Source organism: Ictidomys tridecemlineatus, chromosome 1 (genome assembly GCF_052094955.1).
Source record: "Ictidomys tridecemlineatus isolate mIctTri1 chromosome 1, mIctTri1.hap1, whole genome shotgun sequence".
Classification (NCBI taxonomy): Eukaryota; Metazoa; Chordata; class Mammalia; order Rodentia; family Sciuridae; genus Ictidomys; species Ictidomys tridecemlineatus.
In genome coordinates this window covers 97097659-97110154 of record NC_135477.1, presented here as the reverse complement: position 1 = coordinate 97110154, position 12496 = coordinate 97097659, and the positions used below count along the sequence as shown (strand labels likewise).

At 36.0% G+C, this 12496-nt stretch overlaps 1 protein-coding gene and 1 long non-coding RNA gene across 12 annotated transcripts in view; one reads left to right on the top strand and one right to left on the bottom strand.

Moving 5' to 3' along the window:
* Positions 1-8645, bottom strand: part of LOC106145140 (uncharacterized) — a 159383-nt gene extending 150738 nt beyond the window's left edge. The window contains exon 1 of one of the 3 annotated variants that reach the window (XR_013437150.1): positions 8178-8645. This is a non-coding gene — a long non-coding RNA (uncharacterized LOC106145140). Of the gene's footprint in view, positions 1-8129 lie in introns of all 3 variants that reach the window. The other 2 variants (XR_013437148.1, XR_013437146.1) reach the window with 2 other exon arrangements.
* The window catches only part of Tmem161b (transmembrane protein 161B), a 101353-nt gene continuing 97175 nt past the window's right edge, over positions 8319-12496 (top strand). For 7 of the 9 annotated variants that reach the window (XR_013437133.1, XM_021725677.3, XM_078044794.1 and 4 more), the window contains exon 1: positions 8319-8470. Coding sequence is in view for 6 of the 9 variants with exons in the window: in XM_021725677.3 (XP_021581352.1) it covers positions 8468-8470 (3 nt within the window). In the remaining 3 variants the exon portion in view is untranslated. The remainder of the gene's footprint in view (positions 8471-12496) is intronic. The other 2 variants (XM_040273617.2, XM_040273618.2) reach the window with 2 other exon arrangements.

Sequence of the window (12496 nt, the reverse complement as noted above, 5' to 3'; positions counted from 1 at the left end):
ATAGTACTAAAGCTACAAATATCTCAAGACATGATTGGTGCTCAGTACTCCAAAATTATAGATATTAGACCCTCTGCTAGATTTTACTTAATGCATTGCTACAAAAGCACATGCATAAGTACACATTTGTTTACTATTTGATTAGTGTATTCTAATAGGATTGGTTTCACTTATAAACCTATGCATTATATTTTAAAAGCATTATTCTGAAAAAGGTTCTGAAGGCTTCAGCAGACTGCCAAAAAGATCCATGGCACAAAAAAGTTTAAGAATACCTATTATAGACTGGCATTGCAGTGAAGAGCATGTGGTCTGGTATTACGTTGTCCCCTTGATCTGTAGCAGGAAGCAATTGTATTCAAATTACTCATAGGATGAATTACTTCAATATTCCCAAGTAGTCAAAAATCCTCAGAAATACAGAAAGAGTCATGGACAAATGAAGTGGTTCTAGTGACATAAGGTGGAAAATCTGTATTTCTTGGAAACTCTTCAATTTTTACTTGACTGGAATTTTATACATTCAACAGAGATTCCATGGCACCTCCAATCTCCAGGCAGGACCATGTTGCCACTGGTTAAAATCATATTACTAAATATTGACTAGCTTCAAATGATTATGAAATACATGCATGATAAACAGAAGAATGAAACAATGAAGACCCATATACTCTCTATACAGTTTAAGAGGGAAAAGTGTTATTTGAAAAAAGGATGAACATACAATACTCAAATTGTGACAATTTTGAGAGTCAAAGAAAGGGATATTAGCCATAATATCAAGCAAACAGGCAAACTAGGATGGTGGCAGGCAAACCTGGATTGTCTAGTCAAACCAACATGTATAATCACCATACTCTTAATCATTTTGTATGCCACTTCCATATTCCTCCTTCTCTCTGTAGCTACAGAAAATAACTATTTTGCATTTTATGACTATTATTCTTTTGTTTTTTATAGATTTATGTCTTATGCTTACACCCTGAAGACAGTTTACTTTCATTGGTTCTTAAATTTATACAAGTGGTATCACACTGTAATTTTTTTTTAAAGTCCCATTTTACTCAACATTTTGTTAACAAGACTTAACCATGTCCAGACTCGCAATTCACCCCTTTTACTGCTGTTTTCTACGTACAACTATATATAAAATATTTATTCTAATATTGATGGATGGTGGTATAGTTTTTACAATTTTTACCATTATATGCAATAACGTTATAAATTTTCTTGCTCATATCTCCTATACAAATTTTTCCTGGGCCATAGAAAAGGTACATTCAAGTTTATTAGATTATGTGAAGTTGTTTTCCAAATTGATTATCAACTTATACTTCTATCAGCCATATGTAAGGTTCTGGAGATACTGGGTGTGACATAGTTTTTCCTTGTGATTTGGTACACGTGTTTTTTTAAATATAAAATTTAAAAAAATATATTTTTTTAGATGTTGATGGACCTTTATTTTATTGATTTATTTTTATATGGTGCTGAGGATTGAACCCAGTGCCTCATATATGCTAGGCAAGTGCTCTACCACTATGCCACAAACCCAGCCCAGTATCCATGTTTTCTTTTTTTTTTTTTTTTAATTTTTTTTTGAGAGAGAATTTTTTAATATTTATTTTTTGGTTCTCGGCAGACACAACATCTTTGTTTGTATGTGGTGCTGAGGATCGAACCCGGGCCGCATGCATGCCAGGCGAGCACACTACCACTTGAGCCACATCCCCAGCCCCAGTATCCATGTTTTCTTCTCTGTGAATTGCCTGTTTGAAATGACAATGGGGCGAAGGGCATTATCTTTTTTCTTTTCTTTCTCTCTTTTTTTCCCCCTTAAGTATAGGGATAGAACCCAGGGGCAGTTTACCCTTTAGTTATTTCACAGCCCTTTCTATTTTTTGAGACAGGGTCTCTGTAAGTTGCCCAGGCTGGCCTTGAAATTGTAATTCTCTTGCCTCAACCTATAGAGTTATTGGGATTATAGACATGAACACAAAGCTTCACCAAACTGTAGTAGTTCTTTATGCAATCTGTATACTAATCCTTTAACTAGTAATATTTTGGCATTTCCCATAAAAATTTTATTATGGCAAATGTTAAACATATATAATAGTTTTCAGGATAGAGGGGTTGGGGTTGTAGCTCAGTCGTAGAACAATTGCCTATTGTGTATGAGACATTGGGTTTGATTCTCAGCACCACATAAAAATAAAAATAAATAAAATAAAGGTATTATGTCCATCTACAAGAAAAAAAATTAAGAACTTTACAGAATAGAACAAATGCCTATTACTCAGCTTCAACAATTATCAATTTATGATGAATCTTATTTCATTTATACTATCATCCATTTCCCCATCTCTTATTTGAAGCATATCCTAGACATCATAGGTCTACTTATAGGTCTCTTCCCTGGGAAAAACTATAAATCTGAAGCACACCTACCCACATTCTAATCATCTCAATTACTCACTAGATTAAGGTGATCTTGGATTTCTCGTGTCTAATATTCCTGTCAGAAGTCATAAATTCTTTCTGTAGAAAATATCACAATAACCTCAAAGTATAATCTCTTTATGTGTCAAATAATGCTGACAATCAATAAAAAGTAATGTAACATAAATAAGAGAAAATAGCAAACTTTTATAAATAAAATATAAAAAATAACAAAAGTAAAAGACAATGTGATAAAGGACAATAAACAAACAAGAGATGCTTCAGATAACAGCAGACCCATAGTTATTAGACATAGTTTTCTTTTGTAAAAGAACTATGAATTATAAATTTGAGAAAATAAAAGATGAGATTGATATTGGGTTGATAACTGGAAACAATAAAACAGAACCAAACAGAAATACTTGAATAAGTAACTAAAAAGATACTGAAATAAATGCTTTGACAGGTAGTTTTCAACAGATTAGAAAGAACTAAAAACAGTGAACCTAATGAAAGGTTAAGAATTATCTAGAATGAAAGATAAGAGGCAAATATAAAGAAAACAGGGGACAAAAATGAAATGGTCAAACACATCATGTAAGTGGAGTACCAGAAGATGAAAAAAAAAAAGTGGGAGCAAAATCAGTATCCAATGAGATGAGATGACAATTTTCCAAAATAGACCTAAGAACATCAGAACCAGATTCAAGCAGCATTATAAACCTCAAAAGAAAACAAAATCATCAAAACACCATGCTGGCGTATCAAGGAAAAAATAAATTACCTTTAAAAGGTAAACATAAAACTGATGTTATTTCTAAGAATGAAAGCCAGAAGCAATAGAATATATCTTTTAAAATCATAAAATAGTTGCTAATTCAGTAAAAATATTGGTTGAGAATAAAACAAAAAATAAAGTTTCAGAATACAAAAACTGGGAGAACATGTAAACATGTAATACGCAAATATTCATAAAACATTCATATTAATGCACTTTCTTGAGGGAAAAATAATATAATTTCAGATGCAAAGTCTGATTCAGGTACTCATTACACAGAACAGCAAAAGAAAGTTTGCATAAATATAAGTGCACATTAATTGTATAAAAATAATAACAATTTAGGAAATACACATAAAGAATAGATAATTTATATAAAATGGTGAGTGAAGTTGATGTGTGCTAAGGTCCTTATATTATCTAGGAAGAGGTGTACTAAATTATCTTAGAAGTTAATCAACTAAGAGTTCATGTTGTGATCTCAGGTCAACACTAAAAAGAATACTAAAAGATAAATAATTGTTAAGCTTATAGGCCAGAAGAGTTAAAATTAATTAATCAATTTAAAAGTAGGTAAAAAAGAAAATGAACACAGGATGCCTGTAATCCCAGCATCTTGGGAGGCTGAGACAGGAGAACTTCAAGTTCAAAGCCAGCCTCAGCAAAAGTTAAGCACTAAGCAACTCAGTGAGACCCTATCTCTAAATAAAAACAAAATAGGGCTGGGGATGTGGCTCAGTGGTCAAATGCTCTGAGTTCAATCCCCAGTAAACAACCACCCCCCTGGGGGGGAAAAAAAAAAGAAAGAGAAAATGAACACAGGAGAGGTAGGACAAATAAAGAAGTAAATATCATTGATTTAAATATAAACATATTTATATTATTCCTCAGTTTAAAAACCACCCCTCCACCCCACTCACCCCACCACTGCACTTGGAATAAAACCCAAACCCCTTCCTGGCTTTCAATGTTAACATGATCTAGCCTTTCCAGTCCCGTCAGCATTATTCTTCCCTTAGGCGCTATGTTCCAACTATGCAGACTTTCTTTTGACTCCTGAAATATTCCAAGTTAGATCATTCCTTTGTTTTGCATTGTCACCCTTTCTGTAAACAATGGTTCCTCAATTTCTGTAAAACAGGGTTCTCTTATCATTGAAACAGAAGCATAAATGGCATCTTCTTAGAAGCTGTTCTTAATCATATAATCTAAAATAGTCATCTATTTAGTCATGAAGTACTATTGTTATAATACTCATCTAGTACTTACTATCTTACATTTTCCTTATTTATTCATGTATGGTCGGTTACTACTGAAACGTAAATTACCTGATAGGGACTATGTCTACTTTATTTACCATGGTTTTCTCGGAGTACAGAACAGTGACTGGTGATAAATATTTAATGAATGAATAAAAGTAATTTCAGTTTCCAACAGATATGGTTTTGTCTGTTTACTGCCTTTGGTGATGGTAACTGTTTTAGATTTTCCTCACAAGGTATCAAATGGTATCAAGATCCCATTTCATATGTTAATGGTTTTTGAAAATGTGCACCGTACTACTTGTGTAAAATTTTCAGAGTTTATGCAACCAATTGATCAGCTATGTGGTACAGTCATAGAAACAACTGTGGTAAGTGTCATGGAAATAAAGGAGATTCAGGGAGGCTATTCAATCATTAAAAGGTTGCAATATGCTTCTGAAAAATTTTTTTCCCCAAACTTGAAAGATGAGAGCAATATAGGTGAATGTTAAAAAGCAAAATTTTAGAAACAAAAGCCAAACTGATCTATTCTTTACCTAAATTAAAACAAAAAACAAAACAAAACGAAACCATCTGAGCTGGGGCTGTAGCTCAGCAGCAGAGTGCTTGCCTTGCATGCTGGGTTTGATCCTCAGCACCACATAAACAAATAAAATAAAGACATTCTGTCCATTTACAAAAAAAGAAAAAATTAAACAAACAAACAAAAACCCACCCTGAGCACTATTTTGCATAAACTGGGTAAGTCAAACAATAGAATACATTTCTAATAGTTTGGATGCTAGGAAGTTAGAGATTAGGGTGCCAGCATGGATGGGCTCTGGACAGGGCCCTCTTCTTGAACTGCAGATAGCTGTGTACTTACTTTGTCCTCACATGATGGAGAGAAGAGGGAAAACATGATCACTTGTATCTCTTCTTATAAAGTCATTATTGTATCATAAGGGCTCCACCCTCATGACAAATCACCTTCCAAAGTTCCTATCTATTTATGTTGTGTCATTGTGGGTTAGGGTTTCAATATACGAATTTTGGGGGAAAACATAGTCCATAAAATGCTCTTTTAACTTAGAAATTTAAACATTTTCCATTAGAAACTCTAGTCTAATTGCTTTTAAAAACAGATAATATCCCACTAAGCATATATAACAGAATGTGACTGATCTTATTGTTATAAGTAAGACTGCAACTACTTTTTATCATTTAAAGTATTATGACAACTAACATCTTGTCCACAAAGAATTTTAAGTGCAATTTAACTGAAATGATCTTTGTCCACAGCATTAAGGTATTTCTTATAGAGGAAGATGGCAAAACAGAACAAAAACAAGATCCCAGTTCTCTAGGTGGTTATTGGAAAACAATATAAATGAAAGGAGGGCTGGGGATGAGGCTCAAGCGGTAGCGCGCTCTCCTGGCATGCGTGTGGCCCAGGTTTGATCCTTAGCACCACATACAACAAAGATGTTGTGTCCACCGAAAACTAAAAAATAAATATTAAAAAATTCTCTCTCTAAAAAAATATATATAAATGACAGAAAAAAAAGAAAGCATGTAATAATCACACTTATTAAATGAGAGTAAGAACAGGGAAAGGTTTCTTAGAGGAGAAACTAAGCAGTACATTTTACAAAAACTATGGACTGAATTTTGAAAAAAGTAATACGTTTTAAAGGTTGTAAGAGTTCCAGGTCAATGTGAGTATTAAGAGAGGAGGCAACTTCCTGTTGGCACTTCTAAATATTTGGGAAGATTTCTCTCAGGACATTTCAACTTTTTAAATTAAGTCCTAATAGTAAGCAACCAAGACGTTTCTCAATGATTATGTTCCCATCCCCTTGTCAAAACTACCGAGTTTCTTTTTAATCTTCATCATTCACACCTTTTTCCCCCTTTTATAACTGTTCCCTTTTTTTGAATCTTTGTCAAAGACTTCTATTTTAAGAAATGGAAACAGGAAAATTCCTTTAAGACAGGTAAAGAATAGAAAATACTGTTTTTCTATAGGATAAAAAAGGGATTGGGTGACACTGCATTAAAATATATTATATGCATTTAAATCATTAAAATACTACTTGTATAAGATTTATCATGATGTAATAAAGATAACTGTGAAACATGAATATTAAAGGATATTAACCAAGGAGTATTTATCAATGTGCTTTATACTTAATAACAAATATAGAACCCCATGGCATATAAAAAATGATAAGCAGATAACAAAAAATTATTTATTTTCTTGGTTTACCCTGGCAAGAAGAGAATCTATCCTGATAATAATTTCAACGTTACTGTCACATAGAAAGAGATGCTTTGTGAACCTCAATGAGGCTGCCAGGTTGAGGACAGATATAAGAAGAACCACACTGTCAGAAATGAAAGAGTAAGACTTCACAGGATGTGTTGTCACTGACAGGCTGATAGCCACTTTCCTTCTCCACCTTTTCTTCCTCAAGGATAGCACCTGCTTCCCACAGATCCACTAGCAGACAACTACAACCCCTCTCTAACACACTTAACCATCTGTAGATGCCCTGGGGCTTGTCTATTTACAACCTAGTCCCTACACAGCAGAAGTTGAACCCTCAGGGAAGTTCTGGATTGATCCTCAGCAGAATTTGTTTTACAAACTATTCCTCAGCCCCCTCCTGCTTCCAGCTGTTTCTGTCAGTATTTAGGATTTCTGTATCTTCCCACCTTATAATGCTATGTATCCCCTCAATACACACAAAATTTAAAGTAAAAGACAACATAACTCACACAACCAGTCTCTGAACCCCCTTTCTAATAGAAAGCAACTGCTCCATGCCTGCTTCTTTTGGATCGTTCAGACCTCTAATTCCCAAGGTCTTTGGGTCGTTTACGACATTCATATCATTCCCTTCAGATACTCTGGTAAGAAGGGTGAAACTGAAAATCCATAACCATTTCTAACTTCTTCTGAAGCTTCTTAGCTTCTGGTCTCAGTTCCAACTTCATGACAAAACTTGACTCTACAGCAAAAAGAAATGGATGAGATTACAGATAGCCACAACTTAAGTAAAGATCCCCATGTACTTCTGGGTTGATGGTGCTCTGCATACCCATTTCAAGCCTGCCTCCAGGACTATATCTCATTATAATAAAAAGGCATAAATAGTTGACTGGGGGTAATTTCCTTTCTTTCCACTTGGTAATTTCGTTTCCTTTTTTTTTTTAATAGCCAAAAAGAAAACGTCCACATTGGAATATAATGAACAGGTAGAATTCTCTTCCTGGTTACTCCGTTCTTCGTAGATGTCCTTCTGGCTCCAGCTGGTGTCTGAATAATGAAGAAACTTCTCACGGTCAGATTCCATTGACCTGAGGGAGTAGAGCTGAACACACTAAGACAGGAAATGAAAACCACAGAAGGACAACAGGTCTAACGAGAAGGCGAGACTCCCCAAAGGGACGAAATCAGAAAAGCGAAAGGGTACAGTGAGACAGGGCACTGGCTACAAACCGAGGCAATTACGGCGTTGTATCAGGAAGAACAAGACCCAATATGGTCTTTATCCTCACTAAATCCGCTGGATATAGGGGTCGACTCTCACCCGAGCCACCTACTTGTGCTTCCGTCATATCCCAGAGGGAGAATGCGCTCCTTCCGAAACCACCCAACCTACCTCAGAATCGTCTTAGGCACGGCAAGGGCGCTCCGCCCGCCCACCTACCTGTGCTGCGCCTGCGCCTTCCCCGCACCTCTCAAGGTCAGCACCACCCCTAGCCCCTAACCTAGCACCACGGAAGTTGCTTTAGAGGACGTCCTACGTATTTTCACCTCTGCGTAGCGTGGGGTTGCCGGCGTTCAGGAGGAGGAGGAACTTCCTGTCCCGCGCAGGCAAACTTCCGGCAGAGCCGGAAGACCTTCTTCCTCGCGGTTTCTAGAGGTTCCCCTCTGCAACACCGGCAGGGGAGATCCGGCGGCTCCGGGGTGTCTGGTCCACTACCCGTCCTTGGCGCCATGGTGAGTTCTTCTGTGAAGGCAGGAGTAACAACTGTGGGAGAGAAATGGCCAGGAAGTCTCCTGTGAGGGGAGGCGGTTGAGTGCCCTGCTTTAGAATGGAACTGGCTGGAGCACCCGGTGAACCTCTGTGCAGGACCCACTACCCGCCTCAAGTGTCAGAGCTCCTGAGGAATCAGCATCCGTCCTGACCAGCCGCGAGACTAAGAGGGCGGAGGGTGGGAGTGGATCTGGCAGGAAGTACCGAGTGGGTAGCCTGCCTCTTCGTGGCCCATCAGTGTGTATGGCCCGTGGCGCCAAGTGTACCTAGAGTTGACCTTGCCCAGCTCATCACCTCCTCCCCGCCTTCTTTTTCAGCCGCAGGACAGAGACCGAGAATTAGAAATACCTTTAGTGTCTCCAAGTGAACACAAAATCAGGTTATCTTTCAAACTCAGCCATTTCAGAATTGAAAGGATGTGAAATTTAAAAATCCCAATTAGTAAGAACAGATTTTATTCGAAAGGAAAAATCACAAAGGTATGGAGGAAAGGTCTATCATAGTAGAGAGAATGCCTTGATCATGGGATCAGCAAGGGTCTCAAAGGTTAGACAAAAAACGTTCTCTTTTATAGGGCAGGGTAATAACGCTAGAAATAACCACATATGGAGAAGTAAGATGAAGGACTGGTGTTATTATGGACACTAACCAGAGAATGTTTTTCTCTGAGGCAGCCTATTTTGAGGAGCTGTTTACAGTGGTTTGTATGCTGTTTCAGACTGAGTGCAAGCCAACGTCCAGGGACTTCTAGGAAGAGACTCTTAATCAAAGTCTGATTAATAAGCACTTGTTTTCCATTGATTGGTTGTGACAAGCAGTTCAGGACGTCATTTATGAAACAAACAGGGAATTTGGAGGGTCTAGATCCTGGCTTTGTCATAGGTAAATTCGCAGGAGCTGGGTGGAAGACTAGACTGTGAACCTTATTTAAGTTCTATGGGGAATGGTGATTCTATTGCAGTAAGTCATTTTCTAGAACACAAAACGATGGTTTTTATTTTTATTTTTTAAGTCTTTGTTGTTTCCAAGATCACAGGGCTGTAGCTAGCATAGTTCAAAACTGTCAAGTTACTTCATGGCGTGAAAACTTTGAAATCCTCATCTGCAGGGCTTATGTCTTGGAATTTGGCTCTAGTCAGCCATGATTTTTTTCAAGGACAAATATTGTCAAGTTTCATTTTGGTTATTGTGTGATGATTAACTTTTTAATGGCTTAGAAAATGAAATGAATGTAAAACAAAGATCTTCAAAATAATATAGTTCCTGTGCACTCAACCAGATAACATATATCACTTTAAGCATTGTTTATGTATTTTATTTTTTTAATGTTTATTTTTTAGTTATAGCTGGACACAGTATTTTATTTATTGATTTTTATGTGGTGCTGAGAATCAAATCAAGAGCCTCACATGTTGGAGGCCAACACTCTACTGCTGAGCCACAATCCCAGCCCTCTGTTTATGTATTTTAAACCTCAGTGAATAGTATGGTTTGTGTGTCTTAAGAGAGGTTTTTTTTTTTTCTTCGCATCAATGAAATTAGACAAAGAGAGGGAACTTGTAGGAACCAAATCTTGATCAACCATTCTATCCTCTTGAATATTACAGACAAATATGGGGTTCAGAAATAAGAAATTATTTACTTGAGGTAGTAGTCTGAACTCAAACTCTGATCTCAGTTTCTTAAATTTGAGATCAACTTTTTACTTCTTGGTCTAAAAAGTTGAAGATGGTGTATTTTAAAATCCTTAAATTCATCATATGAACTTGTTTCTTGTGTTCTGGAATAGTAGCAATAGAACTTTTCTCCTGGCAATTCAAAAGAGATAATTATATCTTAAACAAATGTAGTCTTATGCTTATTCTCAGAATGTTTCAGACTAGGGATCAGATATTTGGCTGTGTTCATTCTGGCATTGCTTATACTTCAGAGCTAATTACTTGACTCTATCTTTCCTAGATATGAAATTAATAATGTCGGTATATGCAAGTGTAGTCAGAGCCTGGAATTCTTCAAAACAAAAGGTTTGACCACTTAATAAAGTGAACATATTGAATTTATTTAGGTTTCAGCTTGGTGTAAGTGACAACAATTTTTACATTGTTTAGGCCTAACAATGTAATAAAAAGGACACACTAGACATGAACTCAGGAGATCCAGATTCTGCCCATTATTATGTGAATTTGGTAAAATCACTCAATTTTGATCAGGATTCCAAATTTCTCCTAGATAAAAGAAGTAAAAATTGATGGGGATTAAAGCACCATCTAACACTTTTTTTGCTGTGCTAGAGATTGAACTCAGGGCTTTGCACACAATAGTCGAGTGTTCTATCACTGAATTAAATCCAGATCTTTTTTATTTTTTCCAATTTTTTAGTTGTAGATACACAGAATCCGCTATTTATTTATTTTTATGCAGTGCTGAGGATCAGCTCTAGTGCCTTACATGTTTTAGGCAAGCACTCTGCCACTGAGCTACAGCCACAGCCTTCTCCTAAGCTTTTTTAATTTCATATTTTGAGACAAGGTCTCCCTAAGTTTCCCAGGCTATCCTTGAACTTGTGACGCTCCTCACAGTAACTGGGATTAAAGGACCATGCCTTTGTGCCTAGCCTAATTCTTACATTCATGATTGTGGAGCTTCACTTTGAACTTTTTTTTTTTTTTTCAGAGTAGAAGCATATTTCAAATTAAATGAAGTTTAGTCTTGGTTTCTACTGTTTTTTTCCTTGCCCTTTGTTTTCTTTAGTTTGATTCCCTTTGTCATTTCTCTTTATTTTTTACATATCATGTAGGTAATATTTAGAAATTTTTTGTTAGGTTTGGCTGAGTACTTCAGTGTTGTCTTAAATACTACTCCAGAATGTAAAGAAACTCTTGGGACATTTTTATTTTATAATTTAATCAATTATAAATTCATTCTGCTCTCTGATACAGATGCAGAACAAAACTCCATAGATGCCTGTGTATATAATAAAGTCCTCATGTTCTGAGCAAATAGCAATAGGATTTTAATCTAGACTAAAAATACTGATCTCACTCTTAGTTTTTATGCTTTCAAATTGTGAAAATACTCTAGAAAATTTATTAAAGGAATAAAACCATTTGTTGTATTCTTTTAGAAGATTACAGACCACTTTTTAATAAAAAATCATCATTCATCATAATTTGTGGGAGAACATTAGGTAGATTAGAGCTAGCTCCTGGAATTGTAGGTATTTCAGCTCGTTTTATCTATGTAGCATCCTGTAATAACTGCCGGAATTAACCAATGATCTATTGGAGGAAAAACAAGTAGTAATCTTCTGCCATAGTTAATCAGAATTAATGAGAAAGTTTTCCTTCAGAGAGAAGGTAAGGAGGAGTATTGGGAAGTGATAAGGTAGTAAATGTTATAAGAGAACTACACATAATTTCAAACAGTACAGAAGAAATAAATTAATTCTAATTTGGGGAGATCATGTAGTGGTAACTTCTACTGAGTTTTGTAGAGTGGATTAAGATTCTAGCTTTTTAAAAATATATATTTTTAGTTGTAAATGGACACAATACCTTTATTTTATTTATTTTGTATGTGGTGTTGAGGATTGAACCTAGTGCCTCACACATGCTAGGCAAGAGCTCTACCACTGAGCTACAATCCCAGTCCCAAGAGTATAGCTGTTAAACACAAGTTTACATCATGAATTACTCATGATATTTGATAAAAATGCTTGCTGGAGCCTCATTATTGTGGGGCGAAGTTTCAGAATAAGTCTGAAGCTAGCAGTCCTTAGACCATCCTTACAAGAAAATATAGACATAAGAAACATTGAGAAATTAGAGGTGTTTTTTGTAGCTGAGTGATACTCAGATGTGAAGTTTGAAGAATGGGTGCTGTGCAAACTAGCATTTGCCATAATAGTGGCAGAGATTTGGTTTTCTTACCAGACCTCTGCCTTTGACTTCTCTCTGCTACTTTCCTAAAGAGATTTAGGTAACAGAATA